This window comes from Channa argus, chromosome 16 (assembly GCF_033026475.1).
Source record: "Channa argus isolate prfri chromosome 16, Channa argus male v1.0, whole genome shotgun sequence".
Lineage (NCBI taxonomy): Eukaryota > Metazoa > Chordata > Actinopteri > Anabantiformes > Channidae > Channa > Channa argus.
In genome coordinates, this window is record NC_090212.1 from 12,284,523 (window position 1) to 12,312,488 (window position 27,966).

Genomic DNA, 27,966 nt, shown 5'->3' on the forward strand with positions numbered 1-27,966 from the left:
TTATTATTGTGAGAAAGAAGTAATTTTAATTTTACATACATTATGTACAATATAACATTCTTGGACATTCAATAAAGCCAAGTTTCAGTGCAGAACAGCCTTTAAGAGATATACTATATCTACTATGATGCAACACCTTGTCATAAATGCACTTAACTAGAATCTGATCAAGAATTCAGAAGGGTCTGTGCTGTGACAGACAAAACCACAAAAGAGTGATCACATTCAAAGTTAACACGTTGCGAAGAAATGTGTCATTTTCTCACATGCTTCATTGCCTTACAGGCACCATAGCTCATTACCAGTAGATCATATGAGGTTTGATCATCAATTCACCAAAAAATATTTGTCCTGGTTATACTTTATCTGGATCTTCTCACTCTCCTCTGCTATAGTGATGAAGACTGAAATCTGATGAAAACAACTATAAAACAATTTAATAAAATATTAAATCAGTAAAAAACAAAATGTTTAGAGTAATCTTTTAAGGAGAAATGTACTGTAGCACTAACTAATAAGTTAGTACTTGACTTTCTATCCTTTTGATTCAACCATCATAATTAAGTAAAAGACACTGAACCTGGGGAGCATGAGGATGATATTTTTGTAAGACCAGAGAGATGTGATTGTGTCACTCCCCCACTCCCCCACATGTCCTGTGGGGGAGTATTGTACCATATCTGCTTTGTAGTTTTTCACCTGATACAAGCAACACAGGAACCTTTGTAGTTCTGTTATATGACTGTAATTGTACACTGGAGGATACAGGAAGTACAAAACATTCTTTTTCAGATGTTTAGAGAATTTTACAGAGGTAAAACATCTGGTTTTGTAGCACACTGCGTTACTCCAACACATTTTGGGCACCTTTTCCATTTCAGAGCCTTGTCTTGACTAATGTATGTTAAATGTTTTGCCTGTAACATAATGTAAACGCAAGAGAAACTAAACTATTTGTTAAAGCAAAAGCACTGTATATAATGAAGGTTTGAAAAATAATCACTGTCAAAAGTGTTTTTCAGCCAGCAGCTCCACTTTTAGAAAATAAACAGATTGTAGCAGAATGGAACTAAAGAGGAAAAATACACATGGGCTCTATAACTTAAATCAAGTGATACAGTGATTTCTCATCTCCCTGCAAACAAAAAGCAGTTTGTCGTCTCAGCATAATTCTCTCTCTCTCTCTGTGCTGAGAAGGACTGAGGAAGGTACAATACTCTGACCTGCAACAAAGTGGCGTCCTCAGTGACAAAACCTGCTTCACTTTTAGTTCAAACTCCAGTTTCCTCTGGCGGTACCTCTATGGCTGGTGTCTTTTGCAGGTTTATTTTCCTCCTCCTCTGACATCCAGGTGGGTGATCCTTCACTCTCTCTCTGTCTCTTCACATCTCTGAGTGTTTGTCTCAGATGATTTCCAGAACGTCGCAGGGCACGAAGCCTCTCTTCTTTCCACTTGCCACTCTGATGAAGCCGCCACATTCGCCCTCACTGCTCACACAAATCTGGAAGCACCAAAGACTTGTTAGTTTAACAGCACGTGAAAAAAAACAATTTTGCCGAGCACTTTTAATAGCATTACTGACAAAAAATATATATCAAAATATAAATATATGCTATTATTCCACTGTGGAGATGCAGCACATGTACTCTTCTATTCAGATCATTTTGAGGCAACATTTAAAAAAAATCTTAACCAAGTAAAGAAGAATATGAAGTATGTCACTCATTAGAACGATGTGTCTGGATGATGTGTTTTTAAATATTTTGGAAAACAGTGGGGATCTATGGCACAGACAAATGAACTAATCCTGTTTGCAGACTAACAGTATGATGATTGTCTGTATGGGGAATGTGGAAAATATGAGTAGTTTAAAAAGTGACTGAAGTTGTCCTTTAATATAGCCATAAAGTGCATGATGTATAAAAACTATTATCCACAACATGGACACATGCTGTACCTTTAGAGACACAGCATTTAGCAATGTTAACTGTTGATAACAAATGTTGACTTGTCGTCTAGAATGTTTGAACATTTAGGTTATTCTCCTTAGATTTAATTTAAACAAAAAAGAAAGATCAATAAATAAATCTTAGTATGTGTTTTAGACCACTGAACTACTATGGCACCTGCAGGACAACAAATTCAAACTGTCTCCTGCTAAAACAGATTTATTCCTGTCAGACAAGAAAATGGGCACAAATTACACCTATTATAAAGCTTGTTTTCATAAGTTGAAAATACTTACACTCAACTTTAACATTTCCCTTTCGTCCTTCCTGCTCTTATCTTTGTGTTTATCTTGGTGCAGTCTCAAATTATTTTTTACTTTTATTTGTACTAATTGTTAGTCACCTGTAACTGAACCAACAAGCTGATGGTGCTACAGAATCTATATGTTGTCCATATAAATATATAATATTACAGTTCAGTTATAGTTCAAGTGCAGATTGTTGATTCACTTACTTACTACTATCATGTCAGACCATGCTTTATATGCAATTAATACTGGGATTCAACAAAGATATTTCTGACAAATGACAATGCACTTTAAGAAGATGGAGAGGAAGAAATAAATCATTTTTTTTTCAACAATGTTATCAGACTTTTCTGTGTTTCCATTTCCTAATGTCATTCACCAACCCTCTTCTTGGAGCAGACCACATGGTATTTTCATGCTTGCTCTGAGTACTCTACAATATCTTCCCCTGGGTTTGTGCGTCTGGAAAAGAAAGGCAGCAGGTCATGGACTCGTCTTGTGTTCAGTGGTTTCATCTCCACTGGGGGGATTCTTACTTTAAGCCTTCTCAGAGTCCAAACATACCCTGGAAAGCATTGTGGGAAAAAAATCCAGCCTTTATGCCAAAATGCAAATTTAATGGAAAGTCCAGAGAGGAATCTTGCGTCACTGAACTACAGTTGAGCTTTAAGTGTGATGAAAGAGCCACAAAAGGTAAGAGGAGCTGAAGGAGGGTAATAAGGGGTCTAAAGAGCTGCTGGATAATGTTACTCTTATAATGGCTAGAGTGTAAACTTACATGGAAATTTTAATGTCTGTGATGAAGGTCACTTCTTTTCCAACACTTAATAACTTGTTCAGCTTGAAGTTTTAAAATTCACCAAAGGATCTCAGAGGTTTCTTTCTTAGAAAAAGCCTACTTTCCCAGTAAAATAATAAACAGACAAACTGTATATTCAAGTTAAAAGTGAAAATAAACATAATTTATGTATCATTATCAGCATCATCGAAACAATCATCAATACCTGCCCCTCCTTTAGGGTGATCTGGCCTTGTTCTTTACAGCCAATGAACGTCCTGTTACACCTGAACACTTGGTCTCCAGCCTGGACCTGATAAGCAAAGGCTGCTGGGAAGAAACCAATCCTGTCCTCAATCACACCCTAAAAAAATAAAGAAAACCCATTATAATAATAATAATAATACATGAATGTTACATATAAACAGCTGTCATTTTGAAGGGCCGCAAAGGATATTAAGAGGATTAAAACTAAATTAAAATTTCTAAATTATAAAAAAAGGGGGGGGAAACAACAGGGCTTCTTTTAGTTACAGCAAATAATACCTGTATAAAGTTTTATTTTAGGTTATACAAATTTATATTTGAAATAAAAGAAGATAGAGTGTGTGTGTTTTCATTTACAAAGAAAAAAGATGGTATACCGGTGTAACATCCAGTGCTAACGTTAGTCTCTTGACTGTTAAAGCATTTCATTGTCTAAAGACCAAACAGACCAGATGTCTCTGTTTATCTACAGGCTGTGGAGAACAACAACAGTGCTAAAATGTGTAATGAGTTTCTTCATGGTCTGGTGGCAGCAGGCTGCCTCTGTGCTGTCACGTTTTGGCCTTTTTGTCTTCTTAATTTATCTGACATGCATTTGTGTCCTGAGGTGGCCTATTGCCTTTTTCCTATAATTTACATCTTGACTTCAGTAATTCATCAGTTACTTTTCTTACATAAACATATTTTGGACCTGTGGAAACAATATATGCTAACTTGCAATTATGTGAAGGTTAATTATCCTCAATACTTACACAAACAAAAAATTTGTTTAGATGGGCCATGTCATTACTTAAGTGTAATGGGCTGCTTTTGTTCCTACCTTCCACCAGTCATTGTTGGAGTCGTCAGCCACCAAGATCCTGTCACCAGCTCTGCAACACAAAATGGAGCAATTCATAAAAAAGGTGTGGTGGCTTTCTTCTAATCCGTATTATCATAAACATTGCCAGTTTATCATTAGGCCCAGTGGTGCATATTTATATTTATTTATATGTATTCTGCAATAAATCAAGCTCACAACTAATCTGGGGCCGTGAGGGTCTGGGTCTCCAGTTTGCAATGTGAGCAGCATGACTGAACCGACTGTTCACCAAACGACTCCTCTGAGCAATAATTGTTCAGGTGAAGCTCAAGTTTTAGTCTAAAATCCAATGCACTATTATTGTGTTTAAGTTACAATTTGAGTTACATTAACAGCCAACACATCTAGCACATCCACATATAGCCAAGATGCTACTACATCAGAATTTTTACACAACACAAATCACCTCCAGTACAAATTAACATTTTCCATATGGATCCACAATTGGTGAGGATGTTGCTTTTTTACCATGGGACTAGCGCCAGTCATTTATAGGGAGCTTATCCATTCCCAGTAAAAACAATGTCTCAATTGATTACGCTGCTAATTCAACCAGGAGAATAGATATTTGCAATTTTTGTTTTAAATTACATATTTACCCCCCCATAATTCGGTTTGCTGTAAGTAACTCTTCTTTGTCCAGGAACTGCATGAATCATTGCACGCCATCGCTGCATGTGCCATAATTACTAGCAGCTGTTTGAAGCCGTCAGCTAAATTAGAGCCAATAAAAATTAAAAGGACAGGCACATTTGAGCTAAACGTTGGCTTACGTAATTTCCTTTTTCCTTCCTCTTGTGATTCAGTTACGGCACTAACTGTCCTTACTTCTCGGTAGTAACCACCATGAGTCAGAAAACATTGTTTATCTTCTGTGAAAAACAGCATACACCTGACATCGTAAAATTCAGCAAAGTGGCAAAAACAAAGAAGGTACAGGTTCAAATTGGAAGAACAAGAAATTTAGCGTATGAGCATATCATTTGAATATTGTGCAATTCAGTGTAATATAAAAAGGCAAGCCAGGAAAGTGAAAAAAGAGGTTGGTGAATTCTTTGTCCATTAAACAACAAAAAGGAGCAGTGGGTTTTCTGAATCTGTGTTTAAAATGCATTTCTCATCATCATTACAATCACCACATAGTCGAAAGCAATCATGCAATCAGAGCATGTGGCGGCAGCTGAAACTAATCATAAACCTGATTTCTTACTTAAAATGAAAATTGGGGATTCTGTTTTTCCACCATTGGTGCTTTGATGTACTGTCCGTACTAATAAATGAAGAGAAAAAACACTGATGTAGGCTTCTATAGGAAAAGAAATGTGAAAGGGAGTCCTGGAGAGGAGGCCTGCGAATTTCAAAATTAAGCCGAGAGACAGTGTTTCAGAGAGGAAACTCTCACGAACGTGTAGGACAGAGAGGGAGAGAACAAGTGCACTCTCATGTCTGGTAAATCCTCTGAGGATTTCTGTGAGAGCCAGGAACAAATGGCTACTTAGGCTGAAGGACTATTCATGATGAATGAGGGCCTATTTCAAAGTATGTTGCAGGTGATGGTGAATCAATCATGGTTAAACAGGGGAAAAATTCTCTAGCCCATGTTTCAGATCACAATGAAAAAAAAAACATGTTGACTAATGTGTCTATTTTATAATTACTGTATGTGTATAACAGGCATGTCTGCAGGATGAGTGTAATTTAAATATTAAACAGTGATCATTCACAGTATATATATATATATATATATATATTTTTTTTATTTATTTATTTATATTATTTTTTTTATTATTATTTTTTTAAATTAGATACACAATTATAAATAATTTGTATTCATAGATTTAAGTTCGTAAACGAGCTGTAACCTAACCGGTAAATAACCGTGCAGCCTTATGACCTAACAAAGAAAAGAACTGGTACACAGCTGTATGAGTTAAAAAAGGATATTTCTGGTCTGGCCATTGCACAATTAGTGTGGAACATGAGGTGATAAATATTTCCAAATTTTTGGCCTTTTTGCTTTGAAATGCTCTGCTATGTTCAACCCCAGTCCATAATGGTGTTTGTTGGAGAATCAGGTTGTGGCCAGATCACTTAAAAATGAGCTGAGACTAGTTGTGTAAATCTGTGGGGAGCTTAAGATTTGGATGATAAATCTGTGAAGGTTAATTATTACAAGCAATCCCTTACACAGTACCACATTGATTTCACATTGTCATCTGACACAGTACATTATAAAAATATTGCTAATAACAGAATATTTTACAGCATATAGCGAAATGTTTTAAACAGTGAATGGGTGAAGTGAGTTATTTGGCTCACAGCTACAGAGCGCTGGCACGTTGCTGCTGGTCCATATTCTAAATAAAGTAGGTATCTCCTTCTGTTCTGGCATGTGAAAATGTGAATAAGGTATCATTTTAAACAAAAGAGAAGAGCTAATTGTTACTAAAACAACATATCCTGTCTTCGCCACTGGCATACTGTCAATACCTCGTGGGGGCTATAAATTCAATTAATAATGAACGACTTGAAGACCGTCCGTCTCACTTAGGATAAATCTTGAAGACGTAAAATTGACTGATATTAATAGACCATCAGCACACACAGGTACCATTAATGAGGCCACTCTGACTAAATGAATCTTTGAGGACCACTATGTGGAAATGGGAGCCTAATTAGTTCCTTTTGTAAATCTATTTTTGTAAATTAATACAGATTAATACATTTTCCCTGGAATGATACATTAAATAACAAGGTAGTACAGACCACATTTAAATACTTTGACTGACTGTATACATGCATGATTAATGGGAACTTCATTCATCCACAATAGGAAAAAGAAGTCAATAACATTCAGAAGTGGCTGTGCGTGCAAAGCAGATAATCAATTTTTTATGATATTAAAGTCTATTAAAAATAGGACAACACACCCTCTGCTCCGTATTGCTGTAGCTGAATGGGGTTACTAATGTGAAATCCAAAAATGAGTTCTGTCATTCAAACTACTAACGATAATTAAAAAGTAATTACAATATTTAGGACCCAGAACTAGAATAAAACGAAACAAGAAGCATAACCTATTTGTGTTTTAGATGTTTTTCTTGCAGGTGACCTCTCTGGATATCAATTAATCATTATTCAATCTATCTTGCTTACAAGGTTTAAATGTGGTTTCACAGTGAAGCTGAATGAAGCTTGGAGAAGACTGATATTGCAGGAATCATTGCAGACATGTCTTCATGTGCAGTACCTTAACATACACTATATAGAGTAATGACTGTGTTAGTATAACTTTATTAAAGAGATGTGTGTGTAGATGTGCGTAAACTAACCTCATTTCCAGGTCATGGGTCTCTTGGGCAGTGAAACTGTACAAGGCCACATAGGTGTTTAGTTTAAGGATGTCTTTTTGTAACCGGCACTGCTCCAACTAGAAAACAAACACACACAGAAAAACATAAACACACAAATGTGGATTTTAAGAACTTGAAAAAATCATTTGAAATAAGTTGCAATTGACACATTACACACAAAGGACATATTCTGTAAGGTTTTTTACGCGGAGTCACATCTTAAGTGTCTCACTGTTTCACATAAGCAGGCGATGCCCTTGTTTACAGCACACTGGTAGATGGTAGAGCTGCTTAAGTTGTTTTGCAATCTGTTCCTTCCAATCCACCATCAACATGAGTGGGAGAAGCAGGATAAGGTTTTCTATGAAAGCCCAGGAAGTTAAAACCGGACAGTATTATTGTGGGTGGGAGAAAGGAAGTTCTCAGAGAGGTGTTAACACAATTAGCAGGAAGATATGCTGCCATTCTGGCGTTCTTCACACCTGCTCACGAAACTGTTGGGTGCATCTTCCTGTTTCAACACCAATACCTTGAGCCTGCTACATCCCTGAAATTCCTCCAAATGATAACTTGTCCAGTTCCTGCATGGTGTCAGGAGGGAATTTGTGCCAAGAGATGAGAGAATGGATTTTTAAGACAAACTAATGGATATTTTTTTGCAGGAGAGTATGAGAATATGTCTTCTTTGTGGAGCTGTATCGTAATGAAGAGAAGTGCTTTTGGTCTTCTGTGGCTCCCTGAGCATCACCCGTGCCGACTGGCAATGAGTTTGATGGATAAGCCGAGTTAACTGTGGCCACAAGGCAAACAGTCTTTGTGGCCTCTGTGTGAAAATAACATCAAGCAGTGGCAATCCATTACAGCTAACAAAAAGCAGCTGACTGGCCTTGAGAAGCTTTTGATTCTGTGGAAGTGCCGAGCAGGGGATGAGACTTGGGAAGGGCAGCAACCTTTACAACTGAGTTATTGAAATGAAGACAGCATTTGAAGACCTAGGGGGAATGTGGTAAAAGACAAAAAGCAGAACAAAAAATATAGCTCAGTGAGAATTCCTTTAATTCTGCAGTGATTGATTCTTTGGCTACATGGAGGTAGTAAAACAACTTTTAAAGTCAACTTTGACATATTATCATTTTGTAATTTTAATGTGATGAACAGTTTTAGAAAGTTGCATGTGCACATCCGACAGTTGCATGTGCACATGCAGTTTTCAATTGCAGGTGTGTTGTATGCAAGTCAGAATATTCTTTTACCTATTAACTCTGTTTTTGGTTTCCTCCAAGTCCTGAGAAAAACATCTGGGTCATTAGCTGCCATTCATTGTTTGTCTGCTGCTAAGAGCACTAACAGCGGGCCAAACAGCAGAAACACTGGTTGGAAATTGAGAACAATGAACTAATAGGTGTTAAAATGATCTGCAGAGCTGAGAGGAACTGCAAACACTGATCCCTGTCACAATACAAACACTGTTAAGTATTGGTTTAATCCATCTTTAATTTAAATTGCTGACAAGTGCGGCTTTAATTGAAATTTTTAACTTTTTTATTTCAGCAAAAAACATTTTTTGATTTTAAGCCTTTAAAGTTGCACAAGCATGAGCTATTTCGTTTGGAATAAACACAAAGTACTGTAAATGAACAAACGAAACAAAATGAGCATCACCTAATGTAAAATCAAACTCCCCAAACAATAAAAAATAAAATTATAGGATAAGCCAGGCCATTTTTCTGCCATTTCATTTTGGGAAGTTTACCACCAAACCTGAAAAGTGTGAACAGATGGCGATCCTGTGTGTGATTGCGTGTGTTCCCATGTGTGCGTGTGAACCTCTCATCTCAAACTGGAGGATCTTTCTCTAGTGGGGAACAATTTTTTCTCTGCTCATTACCTCGCAGAGCCTCCATCTGTCTGTCCACCATCCTGAGCTAATGGACCTGTCGACAGACAGACAAACAGCTCGCTGCCAGCTGTGTTCCATCCAGTCTGATAACGCAATTCAAGTGTCTTCCCTGAAACGGACAAGTGGACTGCTAGATTGTATTACTTAAAAGAGGTGGATTGGTGTGCGCATGTCTATGTTTTCTTGTCCTGTCTGGTTATTTGTTCATTTTTGTGTTTGTCCAAGTGTCTGTGGTTCTTTTTCCACTGTTGACAACAGAGATAAACATGTTAAACTATAAGAGTAAACAGGATAGATGGCTGCACATTGAAAAAATTTACAAAGAGCAATGATACTGAAAGCACTTCTCCCACCAACCCCACCATGAAGAGCAGTTTCAAAAACTGCTTATGAAATATTCATCGTTGCTCTGCAGGGGGTGATAAGATATTCACAGAGGTTTAACCTTTTTCTTTCGCTGGCATTAATTTTGCACTGCATCTACAGTGTAGAGAATAAATAGTGCAGATCCCAGAGCTGCAGATCCAAACATTAGGGTCAAGGCTTCTCCCTATCAGTGCAGGCCAGCAGTTGTGTCAGCTCGGGTATGATTTGTTACAGCAGGAAGAAAAGTTTTCCCTCAGTGTCCTGGGAAATTCAGCAGTGACGATAGACGAGAGGGGCTGAGTGTAGCCTGCAGAATGGACCGGCTGGGTATCAGTCCACAGAATAACCAGGATTTCAGGAGTTGTCAGTGAATAAAATGCTCATACTTTTTTTATTCTATGCAAATAATCAAATTTCGGTAATAAGCTGACTACTGCAGAATGGTGAAACTGCTGAATAGACAATTAATATTATTTGTCTTAGGTATAACTCTAAAATAATAATAAATTTAGCTTAGCCTTTCTTTTTCCTCCTTAAAGTCTGTAGTCAAAGCAGTATATGTAACAAAATACAGTGCAATTAAATACAAGCATAAGCTGCTTACAGAGCCAATGGATGGATCGTTTTTTTACCTGCAAATCATCAGGTTTTCTCTCTGGCTGGTGGTAATACTCTGTCCCATTCTCAATGACTGTGAATACTGAAGAAAAAAAGTGAAATCATTTAATAATATTCAGTTAAATTTTAAATTAAATTAAAAAAAGCTTCAGCTAATGCTGGATTTCATGTTGCATATATCTTATAGCTTTATCAGGACTGTGGCAAAAAGGTCAAATTAGTTGGGGCTAAATGTGTCACCCAAACCATAGTGACTTGTCTTTTGGTGTTTGTGAATCAAAGTTGAACTACATGTTTTCATTTTTTCTTTTGTCAAGAATCTCTGTAGGGATTATTTCAGCAGCAACCCCTGAATGCACAAACTAAAAAAAAGAGAGGAACATTTCTTTCATTTTTTTATCCACAGGATATTCTTTAGTTTAAGTGTGCAAACACAGCAAAAGGAGTTCAGCTCAGTGGAAAATAGTAAACAACCTTATTTAATGTTTCATAGGAGAATATGATGTTGCAACCTTCTCAGATTATGTTTGTGGGAACAGCAAAAAAACAGTGTTCTTCCCACGTGGCTTTGATCCGGATGCACACAGTGTACTTCAACTGATACTCACCATCATCACTGTGTTTTCTCGACAGCTCCTGCCTACTGCTATGAGCCACCACTTCCTCTGGAACCTTATCCAAGTCACTGGTCTGCAGAGATTAGGGTACATAAGATAAAAAGCGATAGAAAGAGACGAAGTGTTAGAAAGTAGAATTAGATAGAGATAATAAAAAAAGGGATGAGGAGACAGCAACAGATAGATAGGGATATATAAAGATACAAAGAGATTGATAGAGATATTACAATAGATAAAGACACATATGGAGATATATAGAGATGGATAGATAGCTACACACACACACATTCACTAACTGGGTGGCCCAGACTTAACAGCTGTCACCATACAGAGGCAGGTACCCAGACACATACAGCTTAGCTTACATTAGACGTGATAAGCTATGAAAAACAGATTTGCTTGTGCATTAAACACAAATGGAAAGGACTGTGGCTATAAAGTCAGTCCAGTCCATCTTCTGAGCTGTGACACAAGTGTTTGCACCAACATGTCCCTTCATGACTGCCTGGACCACACTGCCTTTATTGGTAGTGTTTACAGCCCTGCAGTAGCAGTATCTATTTAGAACATCAGCTACAGTATGTCTGTGCGATGGGACAAAATATAACAAGCAAAATACCTGAAGTGAACTGGGATAATTTACAAGAGTCTGTATGTCCAGTAGATTATAGCCTCGAGAAAAGAACAGAGATGGAACAGGACAAACAGGCTTTTCTGAATGAAAATGTGTTTGTAATAAATGATATCTATAGTATAATGTGTCACAAAGTACAAAACAAACACAACCAGTCGTAAATATTTTTTTTCTTACAGAGTTTCTGTGTGGAGACTCAGAGCCACTGGCCCTCTTGGCCTTTTGTGCCAGAGATGTCCCAAACCTTAAGGCCTCATACACGGGGTCCACCTTATTGCCACAGGCTTTGGAACACAATAATAAAAGACATAATAAAAGTTGATGACAGATGTTATTTACAGCCAAGTGGTTATTTACAGTAGTATAAAACCATTTGATTCTTATAGAATAGCTCAAGTAGAACAGTCATTATAGAAGAGCAGAGTACTATTTAAGCGTTGGAGCATCCCATTCCACACAGAACTGACATTATTACGGAGATTTAAGCCACTCACCAATGGGCATGACTTCTTTGATGCAGCCATACTGTTCCTGGATCAGTAATGGGGAGCTGTAATACCGCCGAAAGCCTTTTGGCTGTGGAGGGAAAGACAGAGGGGAAAAAGTAGAGAAGAGAGAGACATTAGACACAAATCGATGTGCAGGGCTGCAGGCAGTAAACCACCCTGACACTGAAACACTGCACATAATTCTGTTTGCTCGGACATTCTCTTGCAGAGAAAATGTTCTGCCCTACTCGATTTTGCTATATCACAACAAGCACAAGTATATTTCAAAGTGCAGATAGAGCAGGCTGTACAGTTTCAGAGGAATATAAAAACATTAACTAATAGTGGCACACAGTCTACTATGCAACACTGTGCTGTCTATAAATGTGCTTTTATAGTTGAATGTTTAGAATAAATGAAAGTAAATTATTCAATCTCAGCTGATATTCACAAAATGACTTAAATGTGCGAATAATTTGCAGTTGTGCATCATACTGGCTATCACTACACAACACGTGACCTGTAAACAAAGTTTCAAAGTTATGTCTTTATTCAATAAGAACTTGAACGCAACCAGCAGCCCCAAAAAGGGGATGAAATGAAAATTAACAGAGAGTGATAGGGAGCTTTGGAGTTGGAGGACAGTGTGAGTGAGGAGTACATCACAGATGCTGCAGGGGATGCAGCTCTACAAAATCACATCAGACTCGGTCCACACTCAATACCGCACCGCCTGGAGACTGATCCGCAACATTAACTTCCCTTAATGTAATTTAGTATTTGAGGGAGAAAATGTCAACGATTACATTTTTGTACGGTGGATGACCATTGTAGACATCATTTGTTTGCTATCTACCGAACTGAGTTGTCAACATGCAGAGGGAGAACATGTGTCAGGACATATAACACAGACAACAATGGGACACTGCCACTCACTGAGCAATCTTACAGTCCCAGTCTTCATTTATGTGTCTGTCGTGTCTTCCTCTCACTTCCCAAAGCCCTTAAAAATGTATCATTTATATATGCATTATCTGCTTGTGTCCTATCCAATCAATACTCCACATCAGCTCTGATTCACTGAAGGACAGATTCATCTCAGTCCCTGCAGACATTATGTCATCTGCAGCTCAATGGGTCGTGATTAATGTATATCTGTATTTTTTTCTCTCCTTTTTTCATTTTTGGAAACATCCACACATTTTTCAGCGAGTTATAAATTATAGAAGCGTTTTTTGTGACAACATTACAACAACTCTAATTCTTGATTGAATGTGAGGATCAGAACTGGAAGCCTACATCTTGCTCATATGGCTGCTTTTTTCCCTGTTTGTTTACATTTGACATATTCAACTCGCGGGTGGTGAAATCTGCATTGCTAATCAGACGTGATTAATTCTTCATTTGACACTTCTCATGCTGAAACAACCACAGACCTCTCAAGACTCATCTGAAGAATTGAGACACAGGGACGAACTCATTAAAGAAAAGATCATAAGATTCTCATTGGAAACATATTTAACCAACTTAACAACAGACTCACCACTCACTGTCGCTGTCAGTGACTTCCTTTACTTTTATTTTTCATGCAGTGAGGTTTCATTCAGACACCGTTCCTCCCAACACAAACTACTAAGCTCAGGTAAGCTTTAAAACAAACCTTGCATTAACAATTTTGAAACTAAGGCAGATAATCTGCCCCACAGTGTCTGTGCCTGAACAACTAATTTATTAAATAGCAATTTATATTGTCATCCTTATGGCTCTTTATTGTTTATTAAATTCCTATTAATCTGCCAAGACTATGGAACACATACTGCCTTTGTTAGTCAGGAAACTGGCAATTGTATCAACACTGTACATAAATAACAGCAGGCACTTCACTGAGAGCTATAATCTATACACGTTTACACAGTGTAGCTGTGTAGAGCAGTACTTCTTCCTAATTTATGAATTTTGTTCTTTGATACTGACATTAACCAATTTTCAAGGAGTTGTGTTTTTTGCTATGCAGACACGTGTTTTGTTTATGTGGGAGTGTTAAGCATTGCTGCTCCAAACCTGATGAGTGAATTATTTTATGTATCACAGGTAACATTTGGATCAGTGGAACTTTTGAATTGTGTTGTTGCAGCAGATCTAATGCAATATTTACAGCACACGCTGTGTAGAAGAGCTCAAATCTCACTGGCTACAGACTGGGGCCGTCAGCTGATTTTGAAGCAGTCACACAATAACTGACACATATTGATTATTAATCATGTTTTGACACCAATTGGCAAGTCTCACATAAATCTAATTAAATTGGTGTTGTCAAGACAGAATCTTAACAAATAATTATCAGGAGAGGACACATCTTTTCTAGTGAGTTGCCAGCCTAGTGACCTGCATAATAAAGTACATAAAGAAAGAGCTGTGTTTGACTCTAGCAAAAACATTTGTTCCTTTACAGACTCTCTGCCAATTACAAAGAAATTGTTTAAGTTTCCTCTTGGAGTGCAGCTTTGTTATCTGATGTAAGAAACACAAGTAAAGTAACGTTACATAACCAAAGAGCTAAACCACAAAGGCCCAAATACCATTGATTTTTCTGCTACATTTGTTAAAGGGACATTATCACTAAGTCACGAACTGAAGATTCAGAATATGAGGTAATTTGATTTTTTCGTAATAAAGTGTTCTTGTGCCAAGAGAAACAAGCAAGCCTGCACAAGCGTCCAAGTTTAGAGTAAGTTGGATTTAGAGCTGCACTCCTCTGGGGAAACTTCCCTTTTTATGCTTGACCTCTCAACCTCATTTTCCACTCCTGAGAGCCGATCATATCTTCAAGCTTCATCCCTTTGGCATCTAGCAAAAAGCCGTCATAACTGGAAAGATTGCCTGTACTGTTCGTATGATATCCACATTATTTCTGTATGACATGTATTCGCTTAACATTAGTAAATGACATCAACTTTTACCAGGTTATTCCTCAACTGATTCCAGCCAAATAATCTCATAGGAAGAGTGTAGCAAATATCGTGGAAGAACAAGGTAAAAAAATCACACATAATATGACCCGAGAGTGCAGCAGTCTGTCTCTCTTCAGTGTGGGATGTGTGTGTGAATGACTAAAGAGTCCCAAGTTCATTGCTGACTGCCAGTTCTTTGGACTGAAGTAAAAGCAATGAACTCTTCTTGGCACTTGGCTACACTTGTGTGACAAAACGCTCCCCACCCAGCCTAGCATAAAAGACCAACTCCACCACAACCAAATGCTCTCATTATAATGCAAGTTCACAGATGATGAGTGGTAGTGATGATAATCGTGAATCACATTATAGAGCACAATCACCATTATCATCACAGATAATAAGGACAGGCCTCCAGAACCTGTGTTCTGGCAGCAAGACAATATACATTAATGATAAAAAAGGCTTGAGCTTGAGTTTCCTATGAAATAATAACACAGAAAAGCTGATTTACGGATTGGGCCAACTATAACTAAACACTTCCCTATTCATTAGGCATGTAAAAAAGATCTATCAGCTCTAGCCTTATACTATTTGGAGCACATTAGCAAAAAAGTGGCTTATATTCTGTGAAGCAACAAATGGAATCAGTTGTAGTTGGGTTAAAAAGCCTCACATCTAGAATATTGACAAAAGCGTTTAAAGATGTCTCAAACCAAGGAAACTGCAGTTTATTGAAAACAGGGACAGGCTGGTAACATTAGCCGTGTGTCAAAGCCATAATATTATTTATTTGGTTTCGATATTAAGTATATAACCATTAAGTATAGATTCTCCATTTTTGTGATATTTCTGTGTTATAAAAAATTAAATGTATTCCTTGAGAAAATGATAAATACTGCAGCCTGTAGACAGACAGAAGGACATTGCTTTACTTACATGTTGAGAAACAGACATCAGACAGTGAAATGCCAAATGCATAAATAGAAAAACTACTACATGTGGCATCTTTAATAGTGCTATAAAGCTGCTTCGGGGTGTTGGTATTTATCCTGGTTTGTTGCTGACGGCAGGACAGCAGAAATTCACAGAGTTAAAGAGGAGGTCAGCATTTTTGTAAATGCTGTGCTGCATTACAATTATCTAACACAGAGACAGACAGAGCGATGATATAACGATGATGAGGATGATGACGAGGATGGATGGTGGTCACAGATGTACCAGCACACTCACACATAGAGTGTGATTTCTGAATAAGCACATTCTGGTGGGAACCGGTCAGGCAGCCAATTCTGATTATGTCTGTTTTGCTTGTTGGTAATGACATCAGTAATTATATTCTTAAAGCTCTAAATTAAATGTGTGCTGTATCATGTCATGATAGCTTTTTATCGTTCTGTGTAATGCAGCTTACCAGTTTGCCCATGCAGCGCTGCTGTCCCACGCCATTTTCACATTTATGGTGGAGGCTCATCTTGCAGGCTTTGCAGCGCAGGCCATGCTTCGCTGTGTTTCCTGCCAGGAACACCACATGTTTGGCTGTTGTACCTGACAGACACACACAGAAAAGAACTTCAGGTTCAGATCTGTCATGTCAGGAAGTGGACACAAAATGTGTTTTTCAATGAGGATAAAAGCAGAAGAAAAGCAAAATATTGTTCAAGGCACCATCTCTACAATGTATTCATTGTCATTACACAGAGTTTCTGAGGCATTTAAAAGCATGCGCTAACTGAACCAGTGCTTTATCCACCATGTGCAACCAAATAGTGCACAATCATATCTAACTAATACATTACTCACAGGTCCTGAAATAAATGAAAAGATTAATCTCTCTTATTTGTGAACCAAAGTCGCACAACACTGAAACTACAAGCATGTAGTGGTGTGTAAATGAGTAACAAATGAACGTCATCTGAGAAAAAAGACAGACAGACGAATACATGAACTAAAAATGAGAACTCTTTAGTAAGATGATGTGAGATTGTAAAGATAAAGGTGTTGGCAGTGACTCACATGATAAAATAGTGATGACAGTTTGTATTACTGCAGCTCAATCCTCAATGAACAGCTATGACTCTATGTGTCGCTGTGTGTCTTTGTTAGATTAAAACAAAGATGTGAAAAGGGCAAGAGATGAATAGGCAGGTATACATGAATGAGCGGCAAGTGGGTTGTAAGAAAGTGCAACGTCACGCTATAGGAAAAACAGAAATTCAAACTTTCACTCGTCATCAGACAGATTTCTTTAGGTTCATTTGGATTGGATATTAGAGCTGAGAGTCATCAGATTTAACAGAAAACTAGATCAACCTTGCCTATTTGTCAAAAGTTGTATTTTAAATGTTTAGAAGACCACAATACAGTATCACTGTGTGGATTTTAAACTGGAGGTGGAAAACCAACTCTGCACATACACTGTAATCAAACAACAGTCAGTTTGACTGACTTAACCGAACTTTAGCGGGCGTCAGAAGGAGGACATAGAATCTGACCGATCCAAATTCCATCACTAAAAGATAGATTATCCTCAAACTGAAGCACATTCATTCTGATGAGCAGGTTGGGGAGGGTCAGGGAGCAGTTGTAATACTGAACTGTAAATTTGAAACCAAGCGGAAACACTGAACCCAGAACGAGACAGCAAATACGAGATACTGTGTACTTCTGTGTGGTTTACAGAGAAGGGGGAATTTACGCTCACTCTTTATTTGTCGTAATGTGAACTGGTGTAACGGTTACCTGGTGCTGGGCAGCAGTGACAGGAACCTGAAGCTCATTAATAGGTGGAAAACTGGATCTCCATTTCCCATTTGAAGCTCCTGAGTTGCTGTCACTGAGCTGGTAGAGTTAGTTTTACATAGACGGAAACCGAGAGAAATGAGATCCTTACTTGCCAATCAGCCACTGATTAGCATCACTTCTCATCAATGAGCACAACCTGCACCAATGCTCAGGTCACTCTAAGTAAATTATCATTAACAAGCACGTCTGAGTTTCGTCTCCTTCAGGTCAGCAAACACATTCTCTAGGTCACCTTTAAGACACCCCGACACTAGTTCTTGTCCAACTGTGCACAGAGACAGGAAGCAAATAAAGCTCTTGGCAAGCTGTTGTTGATTGGCTTTTTTTAGGTGACTCATTCCAACAAGAGGGGAAAATAAGACGTCTCCTTGTTAAGTCATAACAGTTAAAATGAGGGGAAACCACTGTGTTTCAGTTGGATGATACAAGAACCTGACATTTCTGTCCTTTAGTACAGTAATGGTTTTGGAATGGTGTAAAAGTGTGCGTGTTTATATGTGTGTGTAGATCGTTGGTGCTTTTCCAGTCAGACAAGAGTCCAGGCCTTACAGCTATTACAGCTACAAGGAAAGTGAGTGCCAGTGATGCATTCAGTGGTATTTGCTTTTTCTTGGCTACTCTGCCTTTAAAGCACATTATTCACTAGAGTAAAAGACTCTCCTGCCAGATTTTCCATACCTTCTTCATTGCGTTTCTTTTTTTTTCCCACACAGTCTCTCTTTCCATTTCCATTCCTCATCAGCCTCCCTACATCAGACTCTCACGGTTCACGCTGCTTTCAGTGGTCATGCGTAAACCACTAATCTTACCTCACGTCTGGTGATCTTCTGGCAAAATAACCTGACACTAATTAATCCACCTACACTTTTTCTTATACTGACCTAAAAAATTACATTTGCTCCGAGCAGTGAGAAGAATCAGCTGTAAAGGCCAAAGTCCAGCAGACAGACCGACTCAAAATCATCAGTATGTCTCCAAAAATGTAACTTTTCATAAGCCGACTTTCTTCAGATGACATTTTTCTCACTAGCACCCATGAAGTTTGACATTTGAAAATGCAATCTATAACTGTGTTCTGGCGTGTCAGACATTTTCAGTGTTGGCCAATAGACAGTGTTGGCTGTCCATAATGCTAAAATGAATGCATGCAGGATCAGTGGAAGTGCATGGCCATCACAAGACACAGTGGTTGTTTCATGTGACAACGCACTTTGGTAAAATAAAGTTAAACTCATCTGTTACCGTGCACCTGTTACACAGAGTAAGTGTGTAGCTGACAGTTTGTTCGTTATACAGGGAGCAGTAGAAAAGGATCATTTAACACTATACCACCATTCGTCTACTGGCAGAGTCTGACCATAACCCCGAGTCAATTTACCTCAATTTCTCTCTAATGCCATAAATTTCTGTCATGTGTAAACCAGGAAATATTACAGGATGTAATGCATGTTAATCCAGTCAGATTACTCTATTTCTTGTCTTGTTAATCCCTGGAATTTTGATGCTTTTGTTGTTGCGGGTTATTATTACTCACTTGCAATTATATATTTGCTTCATACTTAATGCCATCTCAGAAAAGCAGAGGTTATTGACCCTCTGCTTGCAGAATTTAAATGTGCATAATAAAAGCTGTAAATATTTTTTCTTCAACCCCATTTTGTAAATTATACTTCATCTTCTGTCATCCACAAATAAATCTCCCATTCATTCATGCAGACATTTATTTAATAACCTATTTGCAGCAAAGACCTGCAATCAATATTTCAGCAGCAGGCTGCTCTGATCACGGCAGCACAAGTAAAATTCTTTTATGAACAGAAACAAAACTGTATATTGTATATGTACATAATGTGTATAGCGTGTAAAAAAAGGAAAAGATATAGGGGAATGCAATTAAACCAGATTAACTGGGATACTATAAATATTAGAAATGTGGCATTTATTTACATAGGTTACAAAGTTCCTTTTAATCTGAGCGCTCAATGGTGTAGCTATGTTTCATTTAATATCAGTGGTGAACTGTCCCACCGTAACAGGTGCAACAAATTTGTCACCTAAACACTATCTGAACACACCCACATGGTGTTAAGAAGAGTCCTAATCAGCCGAAATAAGGAACAAACACCTGGGTGGTAGACTCAGGATGTGTGTGGGGACGTTCTCTAGCCTGAATGGTTGAGAGTTTAAACTGCTTTAACAGATTTTTAATAAAACCTTTGTGTGTTGATGTTGTATATGTGTTTTGTTTCCAAGGATCATTATAGGACAGTAACACAGGCCTGATTGATCAGTTCACTGATAAAATAAAACAATTATAAGATAAACCAGGCAAGAACATATACAAGAAACACAATTGTGGAAACATGCGTCAATTAAATCTCTCCCTTAAAATATGGTTGTGTTGTGAATAAATCTGAAGCAATTAAACAATTTTCATTTGTGGTCAATATCTGCATAGAAAGACTAAATAAGACGGGTTGTCTGCTTCAAACTTCACATCAACTGAGCAAAGTGTGTGAGCTAATCTTTCACATATTATATATTTCGAAACACCTACAGGAAAATGTAACATGTTTATTGCTATATTAAAAATTCACTTATTTAATTTGATCTCCCTCTCATGTAGTAAACCTAATGAATGAGTCAGTGAGCACTATAGTATAAATTCAACCTTTTTTCTAATGAATGACACAATAACACTTGTACAGTCTTTCTAGCAAAGAGGTGGGTGTTTAATATTTTCACATGGCCTTTTGCAATATTACCCAGTCCCTCCAGGAATTTGTTAATTCAACCAAGTCCTCGTGAATTATGTGCGACCTTGCAATTTAAAACGTCACAGAAACTTTGCAACATGCTTAATTTTCAAAATTAGGCATTTAAGGCTGCAACCAACCATCACAAAAACATCCACAAATTCCTGGAGTGACTGATTAACGTATCGGTGTACGGAGCATTTGTAAATGTATGCTGGATTATCATAGTATGGGATTCAAACACAGTTTTAGCAAAACAGTAAAAGTGATTATAAGAGGGTAAAATTTGTGCATACTACATTTAATTAAAGATACATCTCCTTATATAGTGTAATATTTTAGGCGGTGGATTCCTGTCTTAGCAAAAAGATGTTGATGTTTCTTGATACAATTTAGGCAACTGATGAGATTTTATAAACATTCATGATTTTAAAATTTCTACTCTATGGGGGTATGGGGGTGGGGGGTTGCGTATACAGTATGTGACTGACAAATGAACAAGTTAGGATGTGCACTCCCAACACCCGTTTGGTGACCATTTTATCTCTATATCCCTGTAGAAATTTCTAATGGATGGAGTACGATTTGATTATCACAATATGCCAGTGTCAATTTGAATCTCTTCCACCACAACTGCTACCACTCTACTTCATGTGTGTGCTGCTTTGACTCTGTCAGACCTTGACAGCACTATCACTGCTCATTATACACACCCCCATGCACACATGCTTGTCTTTCAATAGCTGTGAGGACACTCATTGACATAATCCATTCCCCTGCCATAAGCTAAGAATAATTTTGACATTGTTACAAAAAGGTGAGCTAACGTCTTTACTCTCGTGGTCTACACGTCAAACTGGTCCTCACAATGTATAGCTATACAAATAAACACACACACATACAAGCATTCCACTACTGATCACACGTGTCTTTAAAGCAGGACAAATGAAGAAGACGGCAGCATCTTTTTCAGTGACGCAGGCCTGACTCCACACTTAACTTACAAACAGACCACATGAGGGCTATTCAAAGCTCTGACCAGTGGTTTTGACTCACTTAGTGCCCCACATAAAGCACCTGGGGGTCATAAACATGAACTTTGTGTAAATGCTGACATATTATCCCCTGTTGATTTAGCAAATATATTGCTTACTTACACATTCTGCATTTACAGAGCAAATTTTATAGTCTTGTGTGCGTCCACCCAATAAAGGCTGATGTTTGCACTTCTTTTAACTCTAGTCTGTACTGATTATAGATATAGAAAATATAAACTTTTTTTAAGCTTGTGCCTAACTGTCTGTCTGCCTGTCTGGTGCTAAACCTGTTCAGTACAGCAAATCTCTGCCGCAGCTGCACAAACATTGATAAGAGTAACAAGACTGAACGATTTTAAAGCTTTCATAATATTTCAATATTTTTTATGCTAATAGCAGATCTTAGAGACATAAGATATGGATTTGTAGTCAGTGTTCTGGACTGTTCACTATTTTGATAATTTTTTGTCTTCATTTTAATCAAATTAATTTGCCATATCGCTCAGCCCTAGGTGCTGAGTTTGAAAGCCTAAAATGCTCAAACCAGAAAATTTAATACTCACTAATTGTTTTTAAATGCTCTTAACTTCAATTTACCAACTAAGAGCCAACCAAACTTTTCACATGAACAGTTTTTCCATTTTACAAAACTTGTAACTGGTAGTTTAACAATATATTTGTGCTAATTTACGTGCACACATTTTAAGCTGCCTACAATCCCATTACTCACAAACATAATATCAGGGGCTTGTTTAGCAGATGGTGTGGGCAGCCCTTCTCATTACAATACTGCAGAGGCCCAGATATATAAAGACTTAATGGTCCCTCACTACTGTCAGTTAACAAGAAGAGGGGCAACCAGAGAAATGGGAACATCTGGTGAGGGGAGAACAGGTAGGGGAGCTGGCACGGCTGTTTTTGGGTATCTGACATCCCAGCAGACAGATGGTGGAGCCAAGCTCAATGTTCATAAAAAGGAGGATGGAGAAACTTTGGTCACATGTCAGCAGGTCAAGTTGGATCCTCAATCTCAGGTGCTTAGTCTTTGTGTGTGTTGTGATATAGTTTATGTGTCAATGCTCTGAAAACTTTTGTTGCTGGATAAAAACTAAATACTTCAACCTCTGTTCTGCTGTTTCATTAACATGTCAATGCATATTTTTATCCTCTATATTTATTCTAAAGACACTTTCACTTTGAGCTTCCATGTGTTACCATGATGAATTTCTCATTATGAAAAGCTGTGATTGCAAAGTTCTTTACTCTTTACTCACTGTACGCTCTTTGATATTCTGACCAGGCTCATGAAGAAGAGTTGTTCAACCGTACCTACGATCATGTGGTTGCAAACGTCACAGAACGTAGGTTTCTTGAAGATGTGTTCCATGAAGCAGTGTCCTGCTGAGTCAACCTGCAATGGGTTGCGTGCCTGGGAACGCGATGTAGGAGGAGGAGCAGAGGGAATGGCCGGAGGAACCGGAGGGATGGGGAGGTTGGTGGTGTGTGGCGGGGCCATCCCGATGTTGCAAAGATGGCCAGTGCTGCTGCTCACATCAGAAAGCAGCTCCGTCTTGTTGTCACTGCTGGATCGAAAGAAGTTGTCAGCGCTCTTGCTGCGGATGCTCTTGGTCTTGAAGGACAAGGAGCGTTTGAGTCTCTGCAGCTGACATAAGAGCAAGAAAGAGAAGAAGACAGATTGCATGAGGAAAGTGAACAACTAACTGTGATGTGAAGTAAATCAAATCATGTAACTACCTAAATAAATGGCTGTCCTACAAAGTTTCTAAAACCATCAGGCAAATGTCTCACTGTCCGATAAAAAGACTACTGCAAGGGGCAACTTATCACTGCTTAGTGCAAAACCTTCGAGGTTCCCCACCTGGAAGGTAATGTGATTTGCAGGTTGTGCTGATGAATCACATCAACACTATTTCTCACACGCTGTGCCTCCATTTCTGACCACAGCCTCTATCAATCTCATTAGCGTCCTCTTTTACAGTAATGCTATTCATAACACTCCACACTCACAACTTCTCATTTAACCTCACAGTGCATACTTCCTCCCCTGAGGAAACCACTTAGTTCTGGGCTCAAACATGTAATAAAGAATCTCTAAGATATTGTAATGTGATTTTATGGTTCTAGTTTGACGCTGGTGTGAGGCTGGAGGTCTCTGAGTGAAGAAAGCGATCATTATTTTGGGAAGTACTCCTAATGACCCATTATATCCTAGCACACAGTGTAGAACTACCTGTACAACTGGAGACAGGTAAACAACAGAGGGCATTTACTATATTTCTACACTGTGCTCAGATCGATTCAACCTCTTCTTAATTAGTTACAGTAGCTACAAAATAATTATTATTACACAGACACACATGAATCAACTGATTCTGTTTACACATTTATGTACAATCCCAGCTTTAAACACACTCTATAAGGTGAAAAAAATTCATATTGCACATTCATATTGCTGCTAATTTTTTCACAAACACGTCTGAGCAAAATGTTCAGAGTGCTCATGATTGCAGCTTTGGCTTGGTGAAGATCAATCAGTTCTATGGGTCACTCTGGAAACAATCAATTTGGACCCTTTCTCTGCCATTACCACCCACACACAGGCGCAAACACACACACACACACACACACACACACACACACACACACACACACACACACACACACACACACACACACACACACACACAAACAAACACACACATGTTCACACACATACAGATATTAAAAAACAGCACACAAATGTACAGTATTACAGTTGTTACTTGCATCGCTTTTAACTGCCCTGAAAAGAGAGACTGTGTTAAATTATAATGATTTCAACTAAGTCAAAGAGATAAACCACGTTTCCTGTAAATTCTGCATGTGCTGTATAGTAAAAGATACTGCATTCTTCCCTGTGAGGTGGCTTATAAGTAAAAATAAAAAGCAATCTTAAGAAACAAAGAAATCTCTAAATCAGCAGTGATGTGATGTATTCATGCATTAAAGAGAACATGCCTTGGTTGAGGGCAACCATGTCTAAAAGAGCTATTTTCTACCGTAAAGCAATAAAGGCTAATGGAGGCTGAGCAGGCTAATTCAAAACAAACAACAGATTATCACATACAATTATATATCATATCCTTGTATCTAAATACATTTGCAGCCTTGGAAGAAACAGTGCCCTCTTAAAACGTGGGTGAAGATGGATTTAACCTCGTGTGGCATTGATTTCAATAAGTGATCTATTTGAAAATGCAGTAAAAGTTGCACGGTGAAACAACTTTTATCTTTATGTACATGCAGTTAGGATGGGCTATTATTATCATATACTAAAATCTGCTGTATATGCCATAGTTTGCTCTAGGGTGGAGGCTCACCTTGCGCTTTTGATGTTCAGGCCTCACAGTATTCTTTAAAGAGGAATAAAAACACAAAGACAGCTTTACTTAAAACGTCCAGCCTACGAACAAACTGACGTTAGTGATCCTGTCTGTAACAATGATTACATTTCCTCTCTGCGGTGTTCCAGCACTGATCACCTCTGATATTGGACGCGAGTGTGGCTGTTTGGCAGAAGCTTTAAAATTATATGAAAAGTGAGTCAGGAGTCTGGAAATACACAGTGAGCGTCCGTGCCAAAGTAAACCTAAAAAAACACAATGTAACAGAGGAGATGGCAGCTGCAGCTGACAGGACTGACAAGTGATTATACAAATGCAAAACCCTTATCTTCACAAACAAAGAAATGACTTAAAATATGTAAAAGGAAAAAGTCTAATCTGTCCTTTATGAGGGATTTGGGAATGGGAAAGTGGAGCCAGTGACTACACCAACATTGTACTGCTTACTGTAGTAGTGTGGGCAACATGTGACCCACATAGATGGCAAAACGCCCGAGGCAGCTGAGGCGCTCCATCACACAGCCTATTTTTCTATGTGAGCCACAAGTAGAAAGTACAAACCTATGTGACAATTATTATTATTATACATTTATTGTTAACATCAGATGGTTTAATGTACCACTACAGAACATATGACCCTGTCTCTATAATCCTGAACTTACAGAGGTTTTCCACCCTTTATTCTAACATCAGTCATATTAAATATCTTACTCCCTTTTAGCTGATTATAGATTCTTATTTAAAAAAAAAAAACATTATACTTCTCTAAATGTGCAGCAATGCACAGTAACCCATGAAGACTATGTGTGGTCCTTAAGTCTAAGTTTAATTGAGCTCATCGTTATATAAAAATGTTGTTATATGATGCAGTATCATGACATTATTCTAATCTTCCACACAGAGGATGGTCAGTTGTGCTGGAAAATGAGTCTGTGATGATAGAAATTTGTACAGTTGGTGAGTTTTTGTCTTGCTTTGTTTTGTTAAGCTTGTCTGTCTAACGTGTATATTACTATCCGCAATTTTAATTAGGATTTAATCAGGATTGTGCTGTTTTTCAAAAGGTCAACCAGTCTTCGATTCAGCATTAAAAAGTGAGTTTGAAGGTGTGTTTGTTTTGTCCTTCTCTGGAGCTGAACCCTGTTGAGTCGATTTTACCTCCATGTTGATAGAACTTTGTTTTTCTTGCTCTATTATCAAGAGTTGGATTAAGTTGGATTTGCATCTATTTAGGGCTAATTGCATGTAAGATATAAAAAGAGGACAGTCCTACCTTGGTTTCCTGCTGGCTGGCGTTCGCCGTCGGGGATTTTGAAGTCGCATTCTGGTCCCGTTCGTCCTCTTTGCCCCCACTTTCGTCCTGAATCCTGTTGGCCGGTGGGATCATCCTTTCTATCTTTGATTTTCCAAAACGTGTTGCTCTGTAGAGTTTGTTTACCCCTGCCAGCTGTTTACATCGTTTCTACTCCTCTACAGTCACCGTGACCCGATGATAAGAGAAGTCATCCAGATCCACTGCTGCTGCTGCTGAGGCTGCTGCGAGGAAGGGACGACTCCGAGTTTCATCTACAAAACAGGGAAAGATTAGAAAAACGTCTTGAAAAGGCGGCGACACAGGTGCTTCCCAGATTAAAAGTTGACAGTCAGTCCGATTCAGCTTGAAAGTGTCCTGCCCGTGTGAAGGAGGCTTTCGCGTAGATGGTGTCGTAGTGCGTAACGCTGCCAAGACATCTCCAAGTCCACGTTGTGCGCCGCGCGTCTCACTGCCAATACTCTGATGGGCGGAGAGCGGAAAGTGATCAAGGGAGGGAAGGATGGAGAAGGAGGAGGAAATATGACACAACGACCCTGTGCTGCCAAATTTCAGATATAAAAAAAAACTCATTTAATAAAACGGATTACGTTGACCAGGAGTTTATGTGTTTCTTGCTGCAGAGAAAATATCATCTAAAGCATTTTCTAGAAAAACAGGGCTTTAAATTAGCAATTAAATACTTTTAATTTTTTAGGCTAATTGACCTAACACTGACTCAAAATAATTTCCTCATTTAGGTCGACACTTAAGGTGTAGCACAATAAATCAATGTTGTCAATGTTGTGGTGGATTAATAAGAGAGTATGTAAAAAATGTGGAAAATAATGACTTTCTTGAGAAAATCTAGCTTAGTTATCATTGGCTCTGTGCATAAATAACAGGGATGCACCTACCAGCACCTGTAACACTTATTGATAAAAACATATCCTGTTTTTTTAATGTATACAAACACAAATATATGACCACCTGAGCTGGGAGGTGTTATAATTTAGTCTGTATCTTAAGCAATGCTGTAAATTCTGGATGTATATAGATACAGTAAGTGTTTTCAATCTTCTCATTGAGCTAATAACTCTGCAAATGGTCTTTATGTTAACATCCATGTTACAGTTATTACTGTGAAATTCATATTTTTTATGAGGCTCAGAAATATCAGATTTGCGGAAAAGAAAAACAGCAAAAATATTCCAAAATGGCACACTTTCAGGCAAGGATTAGCCAGTATTTATAGCTGTATCTTTCTGAAGAATACACTTAAGAGTGAGTCAAGACTATGACACTGTACCATATATTTAGACACCAATAACCCATTATTCAGGAAATAAACAACATTATGACACCTAAGCTTTTGCAGTGAAATATGAGGCATCTCACCTGGCTCAGATGGGATAGGTGTGATGCCGGCTGTAGTGATACATCACACTGCCTCCCTCCAGCCTCCCTCGTGATGTGATGTCCTTGAAGTTATATTGCGGGATGAAGGAGGCAGGCGCCAGACTGCAGCCTCCTCACTCTGACAGGAATTCAAAGACCAACACAGTTCAGATAAGGGAGTCT

General features: G+C 38.2%; 1 protein-coding gene across 6 annotated transcripts; it reads right to left on the reverse strand.

Annotated features, from left to right (window-relative positions):
- Positions 1-27,936, reverse strand: stac (SH3 and cysteine rich domain). 6 transcript variants are annotated; one of them, XM_067478992.1, is made up of 13 exons: positions 27,784-27,936; positions 26,368-26,660; positions 25,071-25,103; positions 23,020-23,353; positions 16,507-16,640; positions 12,148-12,229; positions 11,831-11,937; positions 11,011-11,092; positions 10,417-10,484; positions 7,498-7,595; positions 4,124-4,175; positions 3,263-3,400; positions 1-1,502 (listed from the first exon to the last, which is right to left on the reverse strand). In XM_067478992.1, the coding sequence occupies exons 2-13, from the start codon at positions 26,479-26,481 to the stop codon at positions 1,404-1,406; spliced, it is 1,341 nt and encodes a 446-aa protein (XP_067335093.1). In that variant the 5' UTR covers positions 26,482-26,660; positions 27,784-27,936; the 3' UTR covers positions 1-1,403. The 6 variants fall into 6 exon arrangements, 5 of the variants coding, with proteins under 5 accessions (XP_067335093.1, XP_067335094.1, XP_067335092.1 ...); XM_067478993.1 differs by lacking the exon at positions 27,784-27,936 and having other exon boundaries at positions 23,020-23,347; positions 26,368-26,884; XM_067478991.1 differs by lacking the exon at positions 27,784-27,936 and having other exon boundaries at positions 26,368-26,883.
- Positions 27,937-27,966: the final 30 nt, after the last annotated feature.

Excerpts from the sequence above, each read along its gene's own strand:
- stac (XM_067478992.1), bottom strand. The coding sequence starts at position 26,481 with ATGATCCCACCGGCCAACAGGATTCAGGACGAAAGTGGGGGCAAAGAG. Across the intron at positions 11,938-12,147 it reads CAAAGAAGTCATGCCCATTG|CCTGTGGCAATAAGGTGGAC; the intron begins GTGAGTGGCTTA and ends TGTGTTCCAAAG. Across the intron at positions 11,093-11,830 it reads AGTCTCCACACAGAAACTCT|ACCAGTGACTTGGATAAGGT; the intron begins GTAAGAAAAAAA and ends TAATCTCTGCAG.